We start from the raw sequence: 24,782 nt of genomic DNA on the forward strand, positions 1-24,782 counted from the left end.
TTCTCCATTTCCTTGTACATGATTGGCTATTCAAAGTGTAGACAGGTTCATCATATTTACCATCAATTGTTTTTGCACAGTAATTATACACTTTTCAAAAAGAGGAGAATCTCCGACATTTAGTAAACCAACTTCATTACTTAATAAAAAAAACAAAAAAAATCCATTTGTATTTAAAATCTGTATTTCCAATATATACACAAAATCCTTTGTACAGTGTTGCTCCCGCTGATGCGGGTCCTGGCAGATTGTTCGGCATTCTTTTGGCCGTCAGTTAGGAATTGAGAGGAGGCCATTTTCATCAGCAGTATCCAGAATCTTACATATCACTGGAGATTCCACCTGAGGACATTGGATGAAAACAGAGAAACGGCAACTGAGACAAGTGGGCTGGTTTATAGCACAAGCAAGGGTTAAAGGGGACGGCCATCCACAAATGATTACTTATGTTAACCATTACATTTTTTTTTTTTAAGCCTAGGTATGACAAATATCTGACCCTGGAATCTTGAAAATGCTAGTTGCCTGGCTGTCATGAGCCAATGCCTTCCTTAATTTCAGGCACTGACCCAGAACAAACATGCATACTAGGCGTTCTGACCCAAATAGAAGTTTCTAAATCGCATATTTGTTCAATGTCAGCTAGTCACAAAATACTGAAGGCAGAGAGAGCCAAACAATTAGTATGGGTTTCCTTTAATGGGAGGGCTATAAAATGCTTTAGGCAGCCCAAAAAAGTATTTCAACCAACAAACAAATATACAATTGTTTTTGCTTTTAGATCATCTCACAGGAAGTAACAAGGACACATTTTAAGCAAGGTCAACAAGTATTTTCTGTACTTGCTGAAAATGTTCCTAGCAAGAACAACAGTAAAAGTAAAACAAAACTTACCCCAAGAACATAATGGCAGGTTTGTGGCTCGAGCATATATACAGTAACAGCATGTGGGGACTCCGACTCTTTACACCTGTTACAAAGAGGAAAACACCATGAGTGACAAGTTGATATCTAGATAGATAGATAGATAGATAGATAGTGATATAACCAGGGCTTGAAAAATCCCCTTGTCCGCTCGTCTGTGACGAGAGGACGGTGGAGCCCGACGAGCAGCTTCCCGGCCGGCCGTTGTAATTACACGGCCGGCCGGGAGCTTTACATTCAAGCGATCGAGCGTCTCTAGGAGACGCTCAATCGCTTGTATTAGCAGCTGTCACTACCGTTGCCGGTCCAGAGATGCGCTGTGCCCGATGCGGCCGGGACCGGCACTGCTCTGTGACAGGAGATCAAAGGGAGATCAGTATACGGTCTTCCTTTGATCTTCTCTCAGTCCCCTATTGCAGGAAGTGATGTACATTACATCACTTCCTGCATTCAGTGTCACTCTCCAGCTACAGAAGCTGATGAAGCCGATCTTTGCTTCATCAGCTTCTCTGGAGGTCCCTAGGTGACATTAGGGGTCTTGGAGAGCCCTGATGTCTCCATAAAGAGGACCTGCCATGTAAATTGGCTATTACAGTGGGCTTCTTAGCCCCCCATGTAATAGCAATAAAGTTGTGTAAAAAAAAAAAAGTAAACACAAAAATTAAAGAATCATAAAAAAAAAAGAATCATAAAGAAATTAAAAAAGACAATTTTTTTAAGTCCCCGCCCCCCACATACACACGCATGCGTCGGGTGCGCCTACGTGCGAAAACGGCGATTGTTACATATCGCCGCAAACGTCCGAGAGCAATAATTTTAGGGCTATTAATCACTGATAACACTAAACTGATGAGCAGTAAAAGCGTTTTAAGCGTCGCCTATGGGTGTTTTTTTGCGAATTTGTGGGCGCACGCAATTTTAAGGCTTGAAATGTTTGGTGTCTATTTACCCGACGTGATCCCGACTTATGTTTTACCAAAAATATGGGTAAGAATAAATGTTTTATAACAGAAAATACATACACACAAATATACATATGCACACACACACACACACACAAATATACATATGCACACACACACACAAAAATATACATATGCACACACACACACACACATATACATATGCACACACACACACACACAAATATACATATGCAAACACGCAGCCTGACATAATGAAGCACATGCACACAATACTCACTTTAATTTTACTATGACCTGTCTGGGTCTATTGCTAAAGTCACAGATATCTCCTCCGCCATAGAAATGTGAAACCATTCTGAAAAACATTTTGTGGGAAAAATGTTACTAAATGCTTCTGAAACATGTGTGAAGAAAATAGGCAATGAATAAATTAGGACTATGGTAATGCCCTTCAGTATCCCGCTGCCTCCAGCATTATTAAACTGTTTGGGGGCAGCCACGTCTGATTTAAGGAGCACAACTGAGAAATGTCACAGAAAAATATTCAGAAATACATTGGGGGGAATTTATCAAAATTGGAGCAAAACAGAATTTGGAGCAGTTGCCCAGGACAACCAATCAGCATCTCTCTTCAGTTTGCTCAGGTAAGATTTGAAAATGAGAGAGAAGCTGATTGGCTGCAGTGCAAATCTGCTCCAGATTTGATAAATTTCCCCCATTGATCACATAGCCCGTTTTCATAGTTTCACCTCTACTTGTAATAAAAGTTGTGAAGTCTATAAATATGACAGCACTATCTGATCACATGGTGCAGTGCTCCCTAACTTACCTGGTCAAACACACCCCTCTTTTTCCATTTGTGACAATGTTCATGAGGACACTAAGGCCTCATTCACACTGCCGCGTGTATTGTACCATATGCAAATAAATGGCTTCATACACATAGCCGCGTATGGAGCCGTATATTTGCGTAGCGTACATATGCGCAAAAACTGAATGGAACAGAGATTCGTCCAGGCAGCGTATTTCTGCGTATATACATTCAAAATTCCATTACGGGTGATGCATTCTGGGGTTGCATATAGTGCACGCATAGACGCTCGTATATACGCAATATACAATTTTGCTTGCGTTGTGTGTGAATGAGGCCTTAGGATCAGAGGCCTGGCTGCTGCTCATCAATGCCAGCATAGAGAACTGGAGTTGGAGGACACAGTGCATTTCCATTTTTTAAGGCTGTTACAAGTGAAAATCTGGTAAAATCGTAACATACGACAGTATAGGAATGTAAAAGGGGGAAAAATGGTTCGAGACTTCAAGTGGGCTTTAAATTTGCTGAGATTGGTTGATTTCTTTGAATCTCATTTCCTTAGAAGCTAGCACACAAGGGGTTAAGCTCTTATAATAATGTACTGCTAAAATTAGGGTATATAAATGGAAATAATTACCGATTAATATCCTCCATACACTTGAATGTAATAGAAAGATTAATCGCTTGGATTCTAGACACCTCTGCAAGATGGTCTATTCTACAAATAATTGAAAATTGACCAGCCAATCCGCTGCAGCAGCATATGAGGCAAGAAAGGCAGAAATAATAATAGAAAAAAAAACCTCCACTGCTTGCTTGTGATGTCCCCCTAACGTTTTCACAGGGCACTTTGCTAATGTAATGAACTGGCTCAGCAGTCATGACTTGTGCACCCCCACTCATTCCTGGGTTCTGATAGAGGCAGATGTAGTAGTACAGTGACTTACCTCACAGTCTGGACCCCATCTCCTGGAGGATGGAACAACCTTGCCGCATTCTTTTTTGCCCACTCTAGATGTTGCTCTTCTTTCCATACACCAACAACAAGTGTAGTTCTGCCAGTGTCTTTATCCTACAAATCAAAAATGTGTTTCAATGTAACAATTATCAGCTTGCCAAATGAGGTGAGCAAACAAGTTATGAAGCTGCTGGATATAAGATCCTTTTTGAAAGAATCGCCTAGACACATTTCAGTTATTCATGCAAGCTAGTTGGCAGAACACACCAGTAGCTTCTTATAGGTCTTAGGTAACCCCCAAAAAAAACTATGAAAGTGAAACTCTAAATGTGTAACATCTGCAGAAACTCAAGTGCAGAGATTTCATCACTGGAGTCCTGAGGTTAAAATGAATCCAGTCAGTACTTAAACTCACAACCATTTGTACCAGTCCTACAGCTGTGGTGAAACTAATCATCATGCATCTGTCTCTGGGAGCCATCCCTGTGGCTGTGAGAATCTTGCCTCAGGGGATTTTTAGCTCCACAGCAGCTGGAGGGCTGGAATTTGCCCACCCCTGATCTACATAAACCAAAATATTAAGAGTTGGAATGAACTGGCTCTTCCATGCTGACCAGCAGGTAAATGGATACCAAGGGCACCAAGCTTTTAAACCAGTCTAAATAAGAATAAAGCTAAGGTAGAATTCAGGAGACAGTCCAACTTAGTGGCCAGGGAACATCACGCTTTCTGTGACTATAATAAACACCTCTTAAACTTTGAGAAATTCTGTCGGCACACATTTGTCCTTAGCTCCTAGAAACTTATACAGTCCTGATCTACTTCCAATGAATGGAGTAAAGTCACTTTGTCCTTGACCTGGTTCTGAAAGAAAATAGATGTATGCTTCATACTCAATTATAGTAAGTATTTAGTAAAAAAACACTTGCAGATATTATATATACATACACACTGAATAAATCAAACAACTAATGTATGCATTATTCTTTATCCAATGTATCTTTTGTTCTATGTGGTACAAAGTGCAAGTATCTACCAGTGATGATTGCCTCTCTGGACTGTATGCATGACTAAATATCGCCATCTAGTGTTTGTAGGGAGGATCTGCAATTACCTCATGATATTGGTGAACATATTTTCCATAGCAGAACTCGTACTTCCACCAGCCAACACCCTGAGAATGTAATCACACAATAAAATGAGTGATACTGTAAATAATGTGAAGCATCTCAGCTACTATAAAGACAGCAACTAGACAAGCCATTCACATTTTCTCTATTTTTAAAAGCACAAAAACATGTATATTTATAAATGGTTCCTAATCATTACAATCAAAAAAGCATAAAGCATTCTCTTTATTAACTCGTCCTAGAAAGATGGTCATCAAGGCCACACACAGCTCCCATACTGGAAACAGCTCTATTATTTAAAGCCCAATTGAACTGTTAAATAAACTCAGACGTTAAATCTTAAAATTGCACCCAAGTAACCTATTCACAAAAATGTATCTTCTTTGTGTATTACTCAGCTGTAGATCCTCAAATCATCTCTGAATTCATGCTGACACTGCCCTTCCTTCTGGACGGTGGCTACTTTTGTTCCCCATGGTCCGTGTGTTGTAAAGTAGTCACCGCTCCAAACTCGCTCATGTGATGGACTACAATCTCATGTTTAGAGAACTAATTTGTATTGAGATTGTAGTCCATCACGGGAGCAAGCTTGGACCATGGGGAACAAAAGTAGCCACCCTCCAGAAGGAAGGACAGTGTCAGCACCAATTCAGAGATGATTTGAGGATCTACAGTTGAGTGATACACAACATACATTTCTTGTAGCGCTGCGGAAATTAACGATTAATCGTTAAAATTTGTGATCGATTAAAATTCTTTTGATCAGTAATGAAAACACTCCCCTCTCCGCCGGCTTCCCAGGCTTGACAGAGAAGACAGTCTTCGACACGCGTTGCCACGACAACAGAAGCTTCCGCCCCGGGATTGGGACGCATCTGTCTATTTCCTCGGATCCTCTCGGCGGGCCTGTGCCTTTGCGCCAGAGCGTCTCTCCGCCACCATCAGGCAAAAACATTTCCCGCACCGCGGGTTTGCCTGCCGCCTCACACACCCACATGGGACACACTTGGCGTCCCCTCACCCACCAGCAGACCCGAAGCCCCGGCTCCCGCGGACAAGACGGCCACCCCTCAGGCTCGCCGTCACCGCTCTTCAGGACGAACAACAGCAGTGCACTGAGACAGAAAGGAACTCAGGTGCCCGCCCCTCATCACCCAGAAGAACCCAAAGAACAACCATCTGCAGGGCAGACCTCATCGCAGATGACATCGCGCCCATGAGAACCTCATGGTGAGTCTCTACACGTTTTTTTTACACGTTGTACTTGCACACGATTCAACTGCAATATTTTTTTCTCCTCTCCCTCCTTGACCCTCATCTACTTCATACGGAGGATTCACACACAGCCTGTGTGCTCCAGCTTAAACATACTCCATCCTCCCCATCCTTGGTTGTAGCGCTTCAAACTGTACTTTTTGTTTAGCTTTTACAACAGTTGGATACTATGTGCGTTATAATTAATCAAAATTAATAGATAAAAAAAAAAATGTGAATAATCGAACTCGATAATTGTAATCAGTACCAGCCCTAATTTTTTGTTAATAGTTCGGGTACATGAATGTATTTTTAAGGTTTAACTCCTGGTGCATCCATACCAAAGGGTGTGCAATGTTTTTGTTTCCCTTCTAAAGCAGCCGCATCCTGAATGGAAAGAACAAATTCCTTTCTCCATAACATTAGGGGGAGGTGATTTGCAGTCCAGGAGGGAAGAACCGGCAGGGGTGAAAACCACACTTAGAATTCAGTGTCATCTTAACAAAATTAGGAGCTCATGGGATTTCTAGCACCCCACCAGGTATTTTTTTTTAATTGAAGCAGTTTAAAAGGAACACAATATGCAGAAAGGTGCGTGCTGAATGTTTTTGTAAATTTTGCTCAGGCATACACTTTAACCACTGTACAATGCTAGTTTTCAATAGAATTCAAAGATATTACGGCAATGCATTCGATACATTAATACATTTTCATATACAAGACAAAATGATTCCCTTACCCCATGAAAGCAGTATGATCCACTAAGAAACTCTTTGATCAGCTGCTCATCAGTCAGCTTGGAGATGTGTGTGGTCCCCACAGTCACATGCTGCTGAGATCCCACAGTGACCGGCTTGTGAATGGTGGAGAACTTGTCCTTTATGGATGATTTCTCTTCCTGGAATTACATGCACCAAATAAACAATGACAAACATGCTCTGATGATTTTCTAAAGCTTGAGATCATGCAATAGACATCAGAGGTCCCATAATAATGAGTGCATTGCTTAGTCATGTGACCATTCCAATAGCTAAAGATGTCACCCTGTAAAAAAGTGATTTGTAAATAAAACTTTCTCCAAGCCAGGACCTACAAAGGCAATCTGAGAAATTGGAACCCCTAGGTGACCTGATTTGCATTACACTGAAATGAATGTGCTTCTAATGAGGTGTATCAAAAGCTACATCTCTTGGCAGCAATAGATTTAGAGTGCCTGCGTATCCCAGTCTTTTTACATTTTGGATTGAGCAGGGAGGGAATAAAACTCCCGTCTGGTTTTTATTGCTATCTGAGGGTGTATTAGAGAGATTTACCCTCACTTCCTGTCATGTTGATGATTTTACACAAGATAAGAAGTAAAAGGAAACCTACCACAGGCAGAAATAAAAAGGGGTTCTAGCCTTCCCCTACTAAAAATCATTTTTATTACAGTATGTAGTATGTGTGTAGCAGGTTTTTCCCTCACTTCCTGTCTAGTAAAAGGATCAGAACCCAGAGAGAGGGAGGGCGATCTATATCTATCTCACACAAATCCTTTATAGTATCTCTAATCATCATAGGTTAAAGGAGAACTATGAGGTGAGTGCTTTTCACTCACCTCATAGTTCTAGCCGACCTGTGACAATGAGACTGTCACAGGTCGGCTCAGTAGATCGGGAGGTGAGCGAACACATAGCGAGTTCGCTCACCTCTCGATCCCGTCACGGCTCTCTGCCGTGACAGGGGGAGGGGCTGGATTCCCCTCTCCCGTCTTTGATCCGCCAGCGCTGACTGGCGGAACGGACGGGGGAGGGGGCGGGTACAGCTGGCTCTGCCTCTAGATAGGCAGAGCCAGCTGTCACTCACGCAGCTGGGCGGATCCCGGCACAATTGTCGGGATCCGCTTCAGCGTCTCAGTATACCGCGAGCTACAGTATACTGAGCCTAGGGTAACGGGAGGACGCTAATTTGTGTCCTCCCGTTACCCTAAGGAGAACTATGGGGAAAAGCCCTGACCCCATAGTTCTCCTTTAAAACCTGAAAAAATCAACATACCAACAATGGGGCCCATCTACTAAGAAAACCTGATGGTGACCCTTCAGGCCACATATTATGATAAGATGATGACCAGAGGTCAGCCAAATAAAGGCTAAGCGGATCTAAGCTGAGTAGAAGTAAAAGGTCGCATTAAAATGTCTTTGTAATACTATTCCTTCTATAAGGCCCCGTTCACACTGAGGGGTTTATCGCACGATTTCCGTGCGATATCGCTCTATGTAGCGTGTCCATTGCATTCCAATGGAGCTGTTCACATCTCACAGCTCAATGTCGCTTGTACATGACCCTTTTTGCGCGGCAATCCGCTTAGTGTGAATGGGGCCTAAATAATGCTTTTTCATAACAAGTGCAAGACTAAAAGAAAGCCAATGGGATGTCTCATCTATATTCTAAAATGGACTTGATAAACAAGAAGCCAAAATCTGCCTGCTGAGCTCTGATAATAGACATTCTGCTTTCTTCAGTTTTCATTCATTTAGTGCGGCTGTATTATATCTGTTTAACCCCTTCATGACTGAGGCCCTTTTTTCAATTTTTGCACCCATGTTATATTCCACATTTTAGGCCTGAAAATGACGTAAAACCCCCCAACATTATATATTTTCTGAATGCCAAGACCCTATAGAATAAAATGGTGGTAGTTGAAAATAGGGCCCATTTCACTGGTCTGTTCCTGTATATTGTGTTAACACACGTTGTGTCACATGTTAACGTGCGTTTGCAATAAGGCAGCCCATTATTTTCAAATGGGCTGCCAACTCACAGGAATGGACCAAAAAAAAGACATGCAGCATTTTATCCACTCCCAAAGGTAGTATGTTACTGTGCATTGCGGTGTGCTGTAACGCATGTGCATCAGAGGGCCATTCAAAATGAATGACACCGCAACAAGCTAGCGCATGTCAAAATGCATTGCAGTCATGAGCATGTTACACAATGCACCACATTTCAAAAGTATGTTTCAATCCTAAAACAAATTACCTCTTTGTTGGGTTTAAATGGTGCCTTTAGTATTTCTTTTTGCTGTTCAAGCTTCTCCAGACTCCCAGGCCTTAGAGGTGACCCTGGCAATGACTGGCAAAATATATCATTTATAGGGGACGTTTTAAACCTGTGTAAGAGATCACAGCAAGTTAAAATCATATATCTGTGCATCCTTTTTTACAGTACAGATCAATTTTTCCCCTCTCTAAGTACACAACCTTTGATTTACAAACATTTGTGACACAACAAAGCAGACTAGAGCTTCATCTGCAGGCTCTACAGTAGAAGGTATTAATATGAAATATTTCATTTTTACCAGACCAGAATACAGAAAGGAAATAATCGGAAAACACTAAGCTTCAAAAGGTTGGATCTTTGTCTCTTTTTGTGTCTAACTGTACAATTTGCTGCAGCAAGGGTTAAAATACTCAGCATGCTAGAGAGCTGGACCTCTGCTCAACACAAGGCGCAGCAGTCCGGGTCTCTGTTGGTGTGACATGGCCCCTGCATAGTGCTCGTGTACACCAGATGAGGTGCATTCCGGCCCGATTCTGGCCAGAACGCACTTCATTGCGGCCGGCTCACTATGTTGTGGGGCAGGAGGGGGCGTGGCGGTCCATTGAAGTGAATGGCACCGTAGCCACACACCCTGGCCGCAATGCAATGGGCCGCACAGGATCGCAAGGAACATTATGCCTGCGGTCCAGTCCGGTCCGATCAAAATGCTGCATGCACTATTTTTCGCATATCACACGGGATCTGAACGCAGGCACAAGTGTGCCACGTGTTCGGGTGCTGGCGATCGCACAACAGGTGGGAGGTGTGGCTTTGGCACTGAAAAACTAAATCTGGCCATACACCTATAGATTATCTGCAGATTTTCTATGGCCAGATGGAAAAAGCGCAACAGATTCCTCCATCTACGCTAAATCTCCCACTGGCCCAAGCTTCAATGTCTTGCAAGTCGGCCCCGCTGGCTCTCAAAATACCTGAACACTGCCTGCATCCAATCAGATTGTTCAGGTATTTTGAGAGCCAGCGGGGCCGACTTGCAAGACATTGAAGCTTGGGCCAGTGGGAGATTTAGCGTAGATGGAGGAATCTGTTACACTTTTTCCATCTGACCATAGAAAACCTGCAGATAATCTATAGGTGTATGGCCGGCTTTACAATACGGTTGCATGAATGTGGACAGGTAGTCTTAAATGACACACTGCAACACAAAATCAACATATAGTGACCTCACCTGTACTTTGGATGACTGCACAGTAGTGGTGTCAAAATTATAACTTCATATTCACATGTTATTATTTCTGCAACAGACAAGATCTCGTGCTTGGCATCAGGGTGACATATGTACATGATCGTGCTGCTTCGTGGCAAGTTCTGCTTTAAACTGCATGGTGTTCCGTCCCCCATGTCCACTGGATAGTACGCCGTCATCTGTCCTTCAATATTTTTAGAGGGGATCTAAAAGACAAAATTGACAAAACTGGGGTGTGTATTCTGGGGAACAGGAGTTGAAGGGTGAACACAAATTCCAAGAAGCAACAACCAGACTTCTAATCCTAATGTAAGTTTATTAAAGCAATGCCAACCAGCTCAAACTCCTTCCTATGATGTGTTACACTTCCAGTGGAGCCTAACTGTAGATCTCTACGTCAGAGGGAGGAATTTGAGCAGGTTAGTCTTGCATCAATAAAGTAGCACTGGGTCCAGAACTCAAACTGCTGTCTCTTGGAATGTGTGCTGGAGTGAGCTGCTGAGGCCAGTACCCAAGATGGAGAATGCATGGTGGTGCCTTGAGTAGGACCACATTGGTATTAGCTTTTTGCCCGTTACAGATATGATATTTCAAATGCATGTGGACACGAGAAAATGTCAAGAGAAGAAATACATCTGCGTGAATGGGGATATCCCCTCTTGTAATTCACAAACATGTTTGCTGTAAAATTAATAGGCGACCCTATACTAAGGGATCATCTGGTACGGAGATACGCTGTCTAGATAGAGATTAGTGTAGCATTATAATGACTTGCACTGTGGATACAATACAGAAGAGTAAAGTGGACTACCAAATATATGGCACAAAAATAGAACATCAATACTGGGCAAATCCCTGAGATCAAGTAAATCAATGCATTTGAATGATTACATCGAATTTCTCTAATATGCGTTCATTGAAAACATACGTTTCCTTACTAAAAACAAATCCACCAGATTGGCCACAGTTCCCCCATGCAATTGTTTCTAACATTGTAGCTCAATGCCCTATAGGCCTATGGGGGAGGCATCTTCTGTTTTTTTTAGTTATATTAGTGAAACTTATAAAAATAAAATATGAACAATACAAGAAGTGGCACAGCCTTTGTAGGTGTAGCCACTATTTTATATCTAGGCATTTGTTTTACTTACATGTTTTTTGCCTTCTGTCTTCTCTCCTTCGTGCCGTCGGTCACCTGCAGGTTATAGTAAAAAGAAATAAATGGTGGTGTGGAGGGCTAGCAGTCATTTAAAAGGGTAATTTTAGCTAGTAATATGTTACTTGCCAACAAAAATGTGTCAAAAGTAGCACAGAATACCCACTAAATATAGGGTTAGGGAGTCAGTCAAAGTAATATCATAGTTCTGTGTTGCTGTTGATAAACTGAATGACATGAATTCCTAGCTCTGTGTGGCTTCCATAGAGAGAGGAGCGAAAGCAAGCTGTCTAAGTTTGATGGTAGTGAATGGGGACATAATCTACCTCAAGGACTAGAAAAGTGTTTGCACATGGTTCTGGATGCAGTAAAAATATTATTTATTTATTCAAGATTTAAAACCAACCTAGAAGTCCCTCAAACGCATTTCAGCCAAAAGCAATCAGCTATGATGAAGGCCTCTTTTAGCTAAAATGCATTGGCGGGACTGCTACAGTATGTCTGATTTTATGCCTTGAATAAATAAAGAAGATTTTTACTAGGTCCAGAACTGTGTGCAAACACTGTTTTCTACTGTTTATGATGAAGGGCTAGTGGAAGCCTTGCTTGTGCACCGGTGTTCTGTGGAAGGAGCTAGAGCACTTTCTGTTGGTCTTGTGAGCCTACTTTAGGGGGGCCTTTCAGGAAAAAGGAAGCTGGTGAGGGATTCAACCCACTGGTGACCACCTAAAACTGAAAAGGTCAAAGTAATTTAAAAAGTCAAACCTGAGTCCTGTGAGCTCTTCTTCACCATGTTTCCAAGGTAATACTCTTGAATATTTGTCTGTTTTCAAGAAAACACAAAAAAAAAAAAAAAGGCATTTACTGCATATGTTTCTTTTAAAGTTCTCTAAGTTGAGCAATGCCAGTATAGATTAAATGCACAGACATACCTGCCCTGCTTCTTTCTCTTCATGGTATTGCCGTACGTGTTTCCCATGGCACACCTCATACGTCCAGTATGACTCGATCTAGAATGGTAAACATCTGGCTATCAGGAACAAGGAGTCTGTGAACTTATCTAGCTTTATCTCACAAACCTACCAACAGCAGCCAATTTTGGATTAACTTTGTTGATGTGGCGTCTTAAAGACTAAAATAGTTTGGGAAGGCCCTTTTCTAGGCGAGAGGCTGCTCAGCCTCCCCCTAGCGCAGCACTGTCAGTTCTCATGCCAAGCAGCCATTCAAAATATACTGCCCAGTGCCAGCTTGAGGTGAGGTGGGGCTATGGCCACGAGGGAGCTCCATTCATACATGCATTGCTTACAGCTCCCTCACGTGTCCTATAAAAAGGTGCCTGGACCAGAGTGACGTCACATTCTGGCTCCTGGCACCTCTACAGGGAATGCAAGGGAGCTGTTCCAGCAATGCACATATGGATGGAGCTCCATCACAGCACAGCAGCCCGCACTGGACCACAGGCTGAGGATCCACTCCAGTTCTCGTAAGATAGGGAGACTGGGTGGATCTTAAAAAAATTAAAACATTTTTTGGAGTGTGTATGTGTGAGAATGTATCTGTGGTTGTGTGTGTCTGTCAGTGTTTTTAAGGGCCCGTTCACACTAGTACAGTGCGTTAATGACACAATCCCATGCGATTAATGCACTGTACCACGCAAAATCGCACCTACCGCATATTCTGGTGTGGGAGGTGTGTTGCATTGCCATTCATTTGAATGGCACCCCAAACGCACCTCAACTCACAGTTCGATCACCCACACCGGTACTCGTGGTACCGCAATGCTGTGCATTTCAGTACGGTGCGACTTGGGTCACGACTTAATGACCAAGGACAAATGTGGGTCCTGAGGTTACACAGGTTGAGAACCACTGATCCAAAAGGTCTCACAGACAAGTGATTGTGACAGCTGGATAGGACAATTATTTGTATGTGGAACAACAAACCACCAATTAAATAATATTGGGAAATTAGCAAATCGGTACAAAAAAAAGCTTATTGACCGACGGTCTGTGCTTCAATAATTTCAGTGTTGTTGACCCGGCAAAGAATACAGACCATGAAAGTTGCAGTTAAGTCTGAATTCAGAATCTACCTACTTGTTCTATGTTAGTGACTGATCATGCACTAAAGTCACTAGACAAGAAAGACAGCCAAGGAATCTGAATGTTTAAAAGGATGCCAGCAATGGCAGACTTCAAACTTCCTCAACAAAGATTTCCTTTAAGTAAATGCAATAGAAGAAAGAACGCAGAATTCATACCCGATAAGAGCAGCTGGTCTGTTTAAAGAGAGGTTCTAGCAGTTCAGCTGGTGACGGTCCTTTATACTCCCGCTCCTCGTCCTTTAAAACAAAAAATACATTCAGGTGAACAATTTTTGTATTTTCAAAAGGAATATCTTTTTGTCCAAGAAAGTTACATTCTATCCAATTACTGACTGAAGTGACTGTTCAGTGATTTACAGCTCATTCGATTATCTCACCCAGAATGACTGAGCGCGATTGGAGACCTCATTTGAAAAACCGACTGTACTAACACAGACTGATTGTTAAGAAATACTGACACATACAGTGTCTTGCTAAAGTATTCACCCCCCCCCCCCCCCAGCCCCTTTGCCATGAAGCCCCTACATAACAGCTGCTGCAACCAATTACCTTCAGTCGTCACAAAATTAGTTAAATAAAAACTACCTGTGTGCAATCTAAGGGTCACATGATCTCAGTATATGTACACCTGTGGTGCAAGAGGCACCACCACTGAGCAAGAGGCATCATGAAGACCAAGAGGAAGAAAGTACTCGTCAGATGGGACTAAAATGTAGCTTTTTGGCCTTCAAGGAAAACGCTATGTCTGGCACAAACCCAAGACCTCTCATCATCCCCACAGTGAAGCATGGTGGGTGCAGCATCATGCTGTGGCAATGTTTTTCATCATCAGGGACTGGTAAACTGGTCAGAATTGAAGGAGTGATGGATGGCACTAAATACAGGGAAATTCTTGAGGGAAACCTGTTTTAGTCTGTCAGAGAGTCGCGACTGGGACAGGGTTCACCTTCCAGCAGGGCAATGACCCGAAGCACACTACTAGGGCTACACTCGAGTGCTTTGAAGGGAAACATTTAAATGTCTTGGAATGGCCTAGTCAAAGCCCAGACCTGAAATGAATTGAGAATCTGTGGCATGACTTAAAGCTTGCTGTACACCAGCGAAAGCCATCCAATATGAAGGAGCTGGAGCAGTTTTACCTTGAAGAATGGGCATAAATGCCAGTGGCTAGATGTGCCAAGCTTATAGAGACGCACCCCAAGAGACTTGCAGCAAAAGATGGCTCTACAAACTATTGACTTTGGGGGGGGGGGGGGTGAATAGTTATGCAGGCTCAACGTACATGTTTTTTGCATCTTCAAAGTGGTAAGCATACTGTGTAAATTTCATGATACAAACTCCCAAAAAATACATTTGAATTCCAGGTAGTAATGCAACAAAATAGGAAAAATTCCAAAGGGGTGAATATTTTTGCAAGCCACTCAGCGGCTGCCACTGCATAATTGTAAAAGGTAATGGCCACCTCATCAACTAACCAGTCTGTCTCGGTACTGACACTCTTTAGGAAATATCTAATTACTGTCTGTGCTGGCCCAGCTCCTCTGCCCCTCCCTACATAAACTTTTATGTACTCTCGGGTCAGAAGCAAAAGGGAATAATATAGAGTTTCACTTAAGCGACAGATCTGCTGGAGCTGCCATGATCACATTCAAGATCGCAGCCCCAGAGGTAGTTTCAGGGCTTTTGGATCTGTATGGTAAATAACATGCATAAATTATGTTAAGTGGATCTTATGGGAAGATGGCTACTTTTACGAATGGTCCAGCCAATAGCATAGTTACCTGATTCTCACTGGCAGTAAGCGGCAGCATACATTTGTATGTCTCTTTATCAGCAGTTGTCATAATGATGTAATTGTCCTCTTTGTAAGGAATTCCCGTGGTTGGCTGTAAGAATAACAACAATACAGTTTAATCTCAAGACGGTGTGGAATGTTCTCTTCATGAATTTCTGTTGCTCTTATACAGCAGGTAACGCCACGTGATGTTTTAAATTGTACAGAATACCCGAACAGAGCTGGTAGCGGACCATGACCCAGATCTTTGAAATGACAACAAAAACACCTTTAGAAATGTTCAGTAATGACAATCTACAAATACATTCTTCTAGATAATTGCGGCTTTGTATTCTTTGCATATCTTGTTTCACTTTTCTTCCCCAGTGGCCATGTTTGCTAAGGGCATATAACTAGATCTCACTTTACTTCCTAATTTCTGGCACATGTGACTACGACATGTGACCATGCACATCATCTCAGAGAAGGAAAATGCCTTTGCCTGAGATCTCGTGAGATTAGAGATGAGATTTCCCAGCAATGCTCTGCTGATGTAACCTTCCCAGGATGCAAAGCTTGGGCATGATTACATCACTTGTGCCAGAAGTAGATGAACTCTATTTGTAAGTAAATTAAAAACAGGTTTTTTTACCTAATGAATGTAAGATGATTTTATATCAGCCTGTAGAGCTGTATGCTGATGTGATGTTTAGTGAAAGGGGGGGTAAAGGTCCACTCTAATAATCTCAGAACCAAAACAAATGCCAGCACTAAAAGCTTCTGCTTCACATCTGCTGACTGGGGAGAAGAAAAGTCCGATCTGTAGTCTGCTCTCATATTAATGACTGTACATGCGGGAACTCTACAAATGCACATACCACTACTCTAGAATGCGCATACCGCTAATCTGTGGCATTAGTGGCGAACGTGTCCCTGGAAATAATGTTTATTTGCATTTGGTTGTACAAGTGCAAAGAAGACAACCTTAAAATGCTGAAAAGAGTGATAACAGACAACAAGGCGGAGTTCACACTAATGCAGAGTGTTAGAGCAGATCATTCATTTGAACGCATTCACTAACACAACAAAACAGTGCATGTACTTTATTTTGAAAGGTAGTGAACCACAATGCACGGTGATGCATTTTGAACTGAAACACATGTGCATTAGCAAGCTGTGTTGGGGTGCCATTAAGGGCTCATTCACACAGGCATGCACTCCTGCCCGTGCAGAGACCTTATCCCAGGAGAAATGGGCACTGCGTCTAATTGCGTGCAAGCCATCTGTACATCCCTATGGGAGAAAACAACTGCAAGTGGTTACAAGCAGAACCAAACCTGTACGGGTGACGGGTCTGCGCGTGACCGCGTCATACCATAAGGAGCTCCAGGCGGCTTGCACGCAATTACACACAGTGCCTGTCCCTCCCGGGAGCTAAAAAGCCCCCTATGTGATCGCCAATTACCTGACCGGTCCTCTTTATAGAGACATCAGGGGATTCCAAGACCCCTGTCACATAGGGACCCCCAGAGAAGCTGATGAAGCAGAGATCTGCTTCACCAGCTTCTCCCTGGCTTCTGTAGCCAGAGAGTGACACTGAATGCAGAAGAGAGATCCGAGGGAAGATTGTGTACTGATCTCTGGTGACAGAGCAGCGGCGGCACAAAATACAAGCGATCGGGCGTCTCTACAGACAACGGAACTCTTGTAAACAGCCATCACCAGCTGTTAACATTTTAAATAGTTTCCCTACAAGTATGAGCGGGAGAAGGACGTCTTAAAACGCCCACCCGCATCTACAAGACACCCGTCTGGCCGCTGGACTGGAGGTGGTTAAAGCACACCTTCCATCTCCTTAAACATCTCTTTTTTTTTAAATTATTATTCACGACGGTCAGTCTCTCCTCCTCCATTGTTGATAAATGACGTGCTCAGCTCCTGGATGGGGATTTATCAAAATTAAAGCAGGCAGAATCTGGGGCAGTTGCCCATGGCAACCAATCCGCTTCTTTCATTTTTAAAATTGAAATGAACAAACTGAAGAGAAGCTGATTGGTTGCCATGGGCAACTGCTCCAAATTTTGATAAATCTCCCCCTGAGTATTTATAGTGCACACACTGGCACTGATATCTCCAGGGACAAATCTGTATTGCTGGAACTGTGCTGAGAGCTAGTGGTGCACCTCCCCTCCAATCCGGTGTCACCTGACCCCCCTACCCCTGACTGACCAGCGAGAAGTCGGGTCCCGGCCAGTTGAGTCGGAATGGGATCTCATCGCTGAGAGCCGGCAGAGTCCTCCCGCTGCAGCACAGCCGGACCAGCCCGCATAGGGTGACCAGGAGCGGGGCAGCGGTTCTCCCAGCCCGCTCTCTCCTGCTCATCCTCTCCCCGACAGGCAGCAGCAGCCCGCCCCACACCAATACTGCTCCTCCCGGCCAATCACATCGCTGAGCGGTGCGGACACTGCCGGACACGCCACGTCTCTTCCGGGAGCAGCCAAACCGAGCTCCAGCTGACGACAGCTCAGCACTTCCGGCTGCAGCAGCGTCTTTCTTTTTTTTCAACGAACTTTATTGCACAACACATTAATCTGACAGATTGCTGTAGAGGTGTCCTCGTTTAGGGGTGCTGCTGGATCTTTTTATTTCCTAATAAACCATCCCATTTCATAGACAATATTGTAAACATTTAGGGGTGGGTGAACAATAAACAAAAATAAGACATATTTTCCGGTACAGTCCAACATGGTTACATTTTTCTGCTTGAAAATTGCCTCTGCAGTGTATCTAAAAAATGTTTTTATTGTCACGTAAGTGCAGTTAGTGTATGTATAGACGCCGGAACTGTTTTTGTTTTGGATAAAGTAGTGAAGGGTTAAAACCCCTGCCAGATTATTTTTTGCAGTCTTTGTACAATTGGGGAGATTTCATGTCACTTCCTGCCACAGAAACACAACAGGAAGTCATAGAAAAACTCCCAGCGTGATGGGCATTACCTTCCAAAGGGTTATTTAAAAAAAATGAAATTCTTTCTGGGCTCCAGCGCGTGAGTGCATTGGTATTGCGCAACATAATTCGGGGTTATTTAATAAATTTTTATACATTATTATTATTTTACAGAATTTATATAGAGCCAACGGTTTGCTCAGCGCTTATTAATATAAGGAAGACATTACAGTTACAAATCAAGACAAGATGGTTAAGAGGGTCCTGTGAGAGCTTACATTCTAAACAGGAGGGGCAAGTGATACATGAGGAGGTAGCTCTGTGGGGATGAATTGTTTGAGAATGTGATAGTTCAGTGGTTAGGTTGAGGTGGGATAGGCTTCCCTGAAGAGCTGAGTCTTTAGTGATTGCCTAAAGGCAGACAGAGTAGGAGATAGACGGACAGATTGGGGTAAGAAGTTCCAAAGGATGGGAGAGACTAGAGAAGTCCTGTCTGAATTTAGTATGGCCCCAGGTTCCCTTGCACATGTATATCCTTTTTGTAAATTCTTTATTTAAAGAGGTATTTTTTATTTACAAAAACAGGGATGTCCAAATATGCATCACATACACGTTGACAACAAGTCAATCTATACATCAAGTATGGACAGTTGGGGGAGATAGCAGTGGGTAGCAACAACTATGTAGCAAGGGTTAATGCCTGCGTCGAGAGCCCATCCCAAGAATTGCCATCGGGTGTGAGTATGCGAGGCAACTGCAGTCAGTCTCCGCAGTAGGCGGAGGTCCAAAGCAGTTACCTGCCTAGGAACGTGAGGCGCACGACGGATCGTTTGTAAGTCTTGGTCGGGACGTCGTTATGGCGCAGGAGGAAGAAGGCCGTGTCTCGAGGCACTGGGAGATCAGTGAACTTTTGGGTAGTGATACACACTTGGTCCCAGAAAGCTTTGAGTGATGGGCATGACCAGAAAATGTGGAGAATGTCTGCTGGGGTGTCTCCACAGCGCCAACAGACATCTGGGGGTAAATGGAATGGAGCGAATGAGGCGTCCTGTACCACCTGGTTACCAATTTGTATCCCGTCTCCTGGTACCTATTGCTGATGGACGATTGGTAGGACATGGATGCGGATGAGTCCAGACTGGGATCAAGGACGAGATTAAAGTCTCCACCCAGGACTAAGAGGCCATCTCGGAAATCAGCAAGGAGCGTCAGGACATGGGTTAAGAAGGAAATCTGGTCATGGTTAGGGAGATACAAATTAGCGAAAGCGACGGTCTGGGTACCAATAGTGCCCTTTACGAAGAGAACCCGGCCATCTTCCCCGGCATATATATCCGTCTCGGTCCAGGGGAGTTTGCGGGACATAACAATACTGACCCCCCGGGAGCGCTTGTCTGGGGAGGCACAGAAGTGGTAGGCTACAGCGAGCGGGTCAAGTAACACTTGTAGTGTATAAGGGAAGACTCATGAGATGCTACCACTTGGGGTGCTATTAGGGAATGAGGGCAATATCCTCAAATAAACATGAACATAAACAACAGCAGTTTAAACACGTAACAGCAATAAACATAGACTGCAGCAAGTGGGGTAATCGCGGGACCACCCGTATTTGTCTAGGGGGAAGCAGACCATTACCCAGTTGTGAGTGGGGGGAGAGGGGGGAGAGTAGGAGCGTAATCACCGGGGGAGGCAGCAGGGATGGGGAAATGACCCATTGGGCCCGAGTTCAGTGGGGCGAGGTAAGGCACTAGCCGATGGTCCCCCCCTACCCCACTATTTCAACAGGGCATTGCTATGGCAGTGGCCCAGTCTTCGCACCACGGGGGGAGAATGACATAGGAGATGCAGTACTGTGGAGGCTCAGGAGGTCCCGGGCAGATAACCTGGGCAGGAGGTAGTAAAGACAGGGACCGAGTCTACCCTGGGTGGGACAAGGCGTAGCTCTTCCTGAGGATCCGATGGTAAGGGGAGAACTCCAGACGTCTAGCCACATGTCCCTTGATCCCGGAGATCTGCTTGGAGTCCAGTACGGTGGAGGTCAAGGAAGAATTGGCTGCAGGTTCCAAATCACGGGAGACAGGGGTAGGAGGGGGGGTGGAGCAGGGCCCAAGGGCGACCGGTATTCGGGTATAGTGAGGGTTGTGGTTATGGCGAATGCGAAATCTCGGTATGGCAGGACGTGCACAGGTGGAGTGGTCGTTGCAATTGGGAGCGCTGGTGTGACATGCAATCCCGGTAATTACGGCCAAGGGCGCGGGGTCTGTCAAGTGGAGTAAGCCGTTACCCGGTTGGGTCCGGTGTGGGAGTCTACCAGGGAGAGGGGATAAGCGGAGTGCTCTCATACCTGTCGGCCATCGTTGTTTCAAGGCTCGTTGGCAGTCGGCGCCGGGTGGGACGGCCTAGGCCTGCTCCGGGGAGTCCGGGGCCTTGTCCAGGATCGTGTTGAAGATGGCCGTCACAGTGGGGCGCAGGCCGTTCGGAGCCGTGGCCTCCGGGAGCCCCCGGAGCTTGACGTTGTTGCGCCGGGACCTATTTTCGAGGTCGTCCTGCGCAAGTACGAGTTCCGTTAGGCGACGGTCATAAGAAGCCGAGCCAGACTCTAGGAGCTCGACCCGCTGGGTTAGGTTCGCCTGGTCGTTGGACAGAGTGGAGACCGCAGCCTCTAGGTGGGAGACGGATCTGTGGATGGTCGCAATGTCCTTCTTCAGTGTAAGTTCCATTTTAGAAACCATGGCGGCCATGTCTTGCCTCGTGGGCAGGGAGAGCAAGATGGCAGAGATCTCGTTGTTGGAGAGGCAGGAAGGCTGCAACGGCGTCAGCGTCAGTGGTAGGCGAGGTTCCGCTATGGGGCTGGGGCATCGAGGCGGAGTAGAGCCCTGCAGAGGCATATGATCTCCGGGTTCCGTGACTGCCGGCGAGGCCGAGGCCTCCCGAGGGTCGGGAGGTGTAGTAGGCCTCAGGGCCGTGTCGAGTGTCCCGGGGGCCATCGGGCCTTTAGAAGAACTGCGGGTGGAGGAGGCTGGCGTGGAGAGGAAGCGCTGAAGGGATGTCTGAGGGCGCTTGCCTTCGTTAGAACGGAGTTTGGTCTTCTGCGACATCAAAAAAGAGGGTTTGGGATGCCGTGATCAGCTGAAAAGTCTCAAGTGGTAGCAGAGCTCAGGCAATGTGCTTCTTCACTCCGCCATAGCCAGGCCACGCCCCCATGTATATCCTTTAGATTGACTGTTAAGGGATTAAAACACCTGTTGGGTTTTAAGGGCCTGTTCACACTATTGCTGCGGTAATCCACATTAAATGCATTGATGCAAATCAGTGCCGTTCATTCTGAATAGAACCCCAACGCACCTGCTGACTTCCATGCGCTGCCATGCTGTACAACGATAGAAAGTGCACTGGTGTGTTGCTCTACCAAAATCCAATACATTTAATATAATACGTCACTCTGCGTTCCTGCAATGAGGTGGCGTGAACCCACCCTTACTGCTATCTGAGATGCATCCTCACAAAGTGGTCTCTTCATAAACTTTTCGCAGGGCTGTTTGACAAAAAAAACGTTCATGAGTTGTTTCTTTACATAGGAATTTCTTTTTGAATGTTTGTCTTTCATGTAAAATTGGATAATGGCCACTAGATGGCGCCAAGGAGCATAGAAAATGAATACTAATTTCCTATGACTCATTTATCGCCATCTAGTGGCCACATGGTGAATCATTAGAGCATTTATTGCGCTCCTAAAGAAAACAACTAAAAAACGTTTGTTTTGGCACATGTTTGTACGGAGCAAACTGTCAGGCACCTTTTTGCGCCACAGGCGATATCGCACACGTGACGCAACGCAAAGGTGTGAGCAGCCTCCGTTGACTTGAATGCGAATCTGTGTTTTGCGCAATATGGCACGAGCTAAATCCGCGTGATAAATCGCCTAGGTGTGAACCAGGCCTCAGATGTTCACATGCCCCTTTTATTTATAAATAGACCCCTTACAGTCTGCAACAAGAACCCGGACAAATACAAATATTTAGTAGTGCTTTCAGAACAGTCTCCACTATTCCTAGGGATGGTTTTGGCTGACATTTCCCATTTATTTGGACATTTCCCTCAATGTTCTTCCTCATAAGGCCTGGTGCAGACATGAGCGATCCGGGACGTGCGTCCTGGGATCGCACGATTGTGCACAATTACAGACAGTAATTGCCACGTGGCCCCATTGATTTAAATGGGGTACATCCGCGTGGCAATCGCAGAAAAAAGGTATAAGTACCTTTTTTGCGATACACGGCTGTTTTAGTGTTCGGCTGCACGGGCAAAAACCGCGCAATCCGATCGTTGCGACTGGGGTGCCATCAGAAAAAAATGACACCCACAGGGCGAGATCGTCTGTGATGGGCGACTCTGTGACTGCGCGCTCACAGATCACCCAGGTGTGCACCGGCACTAAGAGAATCCCATACACCATAAGAGAAAACTCAGGCACCATTGTTCTCACTATCGCGTGACAGATTTTATTATAATAACATTAAGTACAGACATTCTACAACACGGATTATTGCAGTGATTGGATTCCTATAGCAGAGGTGTTTCTAGTCCCACAATGTTCATGAAGATTGCAGTTAAGCAATTTAGTGACAAGCAAAAATAGAAATTACTGTCCAGTGCCGACATATTGGAAATTGGAAGCTTAGTAAAAGGTGATGAAGTTGTGAGGATCAGTGTAGCCAAAAGCAATATTCAGTTATATCGAGAACATGAGGGAAGGGGAGGGTTATTCTTTTGGCTTGTCATATGTCTTAGCCAAGGGGTTGGGCAACTCTAGCCTTTCAGCTGTTGTGGAACTACAAGTCCCATGAGGCACTGCAAGGCCTACAAAAAAAAGAAAACTAAGGCAGCCATCACATCTAAGGAATGGGAAGCTGCAATTTGGTATTGGGTTTAGATATACTTTAGGCACAGATCCATGGGCAATGGAGTCTCCAAATGATAAAGGAAACTTAGGTTATCCAACGTCTACCAAGTTTTTTGTGGACGGACCCTTCAGCTAATTTTAATGCCCTTCAGAAAATCCAGTGATGGCCTCTTTGCATCCAAATATAAAGTGTACACAAGCCTGGCAAGGCTTTTTCTAGGACGGGGCAGGCAACCTCGGCACTCCAGCTGTTGTGGAACTACTGACAGTAACGGGCATGACTCCCAGAGGCAGAGACTTGTTAGGATTTGCAGTTAAAGCACAGCTGGATTGCCGAAGTTGCCCACCCCTGTCTAAGCCCCCTTTCACACCTGAGCGTTTTGTCACTTGTTGTTTCCTGAAGCGTGACAATGCTCAACATGAAGAATCCTATTATTTTCATTAGTGCCGCATCACACCGGGTGTTGTCTTGCTTGTAGCTCGAGAAAGTACATTTGTTTTTCGGGCAGCATTGAGTGTTTTTGGACCCATTAACTTCAATGGGAGCGCCTGAAAAACTTGCGTGATGTCCGTTGTTCGCGCAGTTTTGCATTTAACAACCGTATCCTATTATTAGCTTTCCATTGGCTGCAACAAAAATGCTCATCTCTGAAAATCACCTAAAAATGCCCACGCTCAAGTGTGAACAGGGACTTAGGGCTCCAGCTGAGCGATCTCCCCGCTTCGGATCTTGGCTCTGTTCTTGCATAGAGTCATAAAACAGCTGTTCCCATCCCTCCAGTTAAATTATAGAGTAAGTGAAATATTCTACAGAGAGAACGGGAACTCCTAAAACAGAGGTGGGCAACCTTGGCACACCAGCTGTGGTGAAAATACAAATCCCATCATGCTTCTGCTCCTGGGAGTCATGCCTGTAACTGTCAGAGTCTTGCAATGCCTCTTGGGACTTGTAGTTCCACAACAGCGGAGTGCCGAGGTTGCCAACCCGTCCTAGAAAAAGCCTTACAAGCCTTGTGTATATTTTAAGTGCTTGTTCACACCAATTACAGTGCGTTCCAGAGCGGTTAGCTGCTGAAACGCACTGTATTGCACACTGCTTTCTGGGGGGGGGACTGCTTTCTGGGGCAGGAGGGGGCGTGTCGGTGCTATTAAATTAATGGCACCGCTGCCACACCCCTTCCCGCCGTGCGATCGCCTCCACCATGCAGACCGGAACGCAGGAATTGTTTTTCCACATGTTCCGGTGCAGGCGATCGCACTGTGGGTGAGGGCGTGGCTGCGCTGCCATTGACTTGAATGCCCCACCATGCCCCCTCCCGCCTTAGAACGCAGGGGGGAGTTTAGTGTGCGATACAGTGCGTTTCAGCAGCTAACCGCTCTGGAACGTACTGTAATTGGTGTGAACAAGCCCTTAAACTTAGATGCAGAGATGCCACCACTGCATTTTCTAAAGTACATTGAAATTAGCTGAAAGGTTTGTCCACCAAAATCTTATGTTCCAATTTTTGGTAGACATTGGATAAACAAACCACCCGGCAGTTTCCTTGTTCACCTGGGGACTGAATCGGCCAGATAACTGTGCTTAAAGTGTATCTAAACCCAGAAACAAAA

The 24,782-nt window shown here is 44.8% G+C and overlaps 1 protein-coding gene across 1 annotated transcript; it reads right to left on the minus strand.

Moving 5' to 3' along the window:
* Nucleotides 1-211: 211 nt before the first annotated feature.
* ERLEC1 (endoplasmic reticulum lectin 1) lies at nucleotides 212-17,877 on the minus strand. Its single transcript, XM_018555749.1, has 14 exons — nucleotides 17,552-17,877; nucleotides 15,330-15,434; nucleotides 13,705-13,785; nucleotides 12,377-12,454; nucleotides 12,210-12,267; nucleotides 11,440-11,483; nucleotides 10,271-10,494; nucleotides 9,022-9,151; nucleotides 6,743-6,901; nucleotides 4,734-4,793; nucleotides 3,609-3,733; nucleotides 2,128-2,205; nucleotides 895-970; nucleotides 212-342 (listed from the first exon to the last, which is right to left on the minus strand). Exons 1-14 carry the CDS (start codon nucleotides 17,702-17,704, stop codon nucleotides 271-273), a joined length of 1,443 nt encoding a protein of 480 aa, XP_018411251.1. The 5' UTR covers nucleotides 17,705-17,877; the 3' UTR covers nucleotides 212-270.
* Nucleotides 17,878-24,782: the final 6,905 nt, after the last annotated feature.

This window comes from Nanorana parkeri, unplaced genomic scaffold (assembly GCF_000935625.1).
Source record: "Nanorana parkeri isolate BGI_ZX_2015 unplaced genomic scaffold, ASM93562v1 scaffold212, whole genome shotgun sequence".
NCBI lineage: Eukaryota > Metazoa > Chordata > Amphibia > Anura > Dicroglossidae > Nanorana > Nanorana parkeri.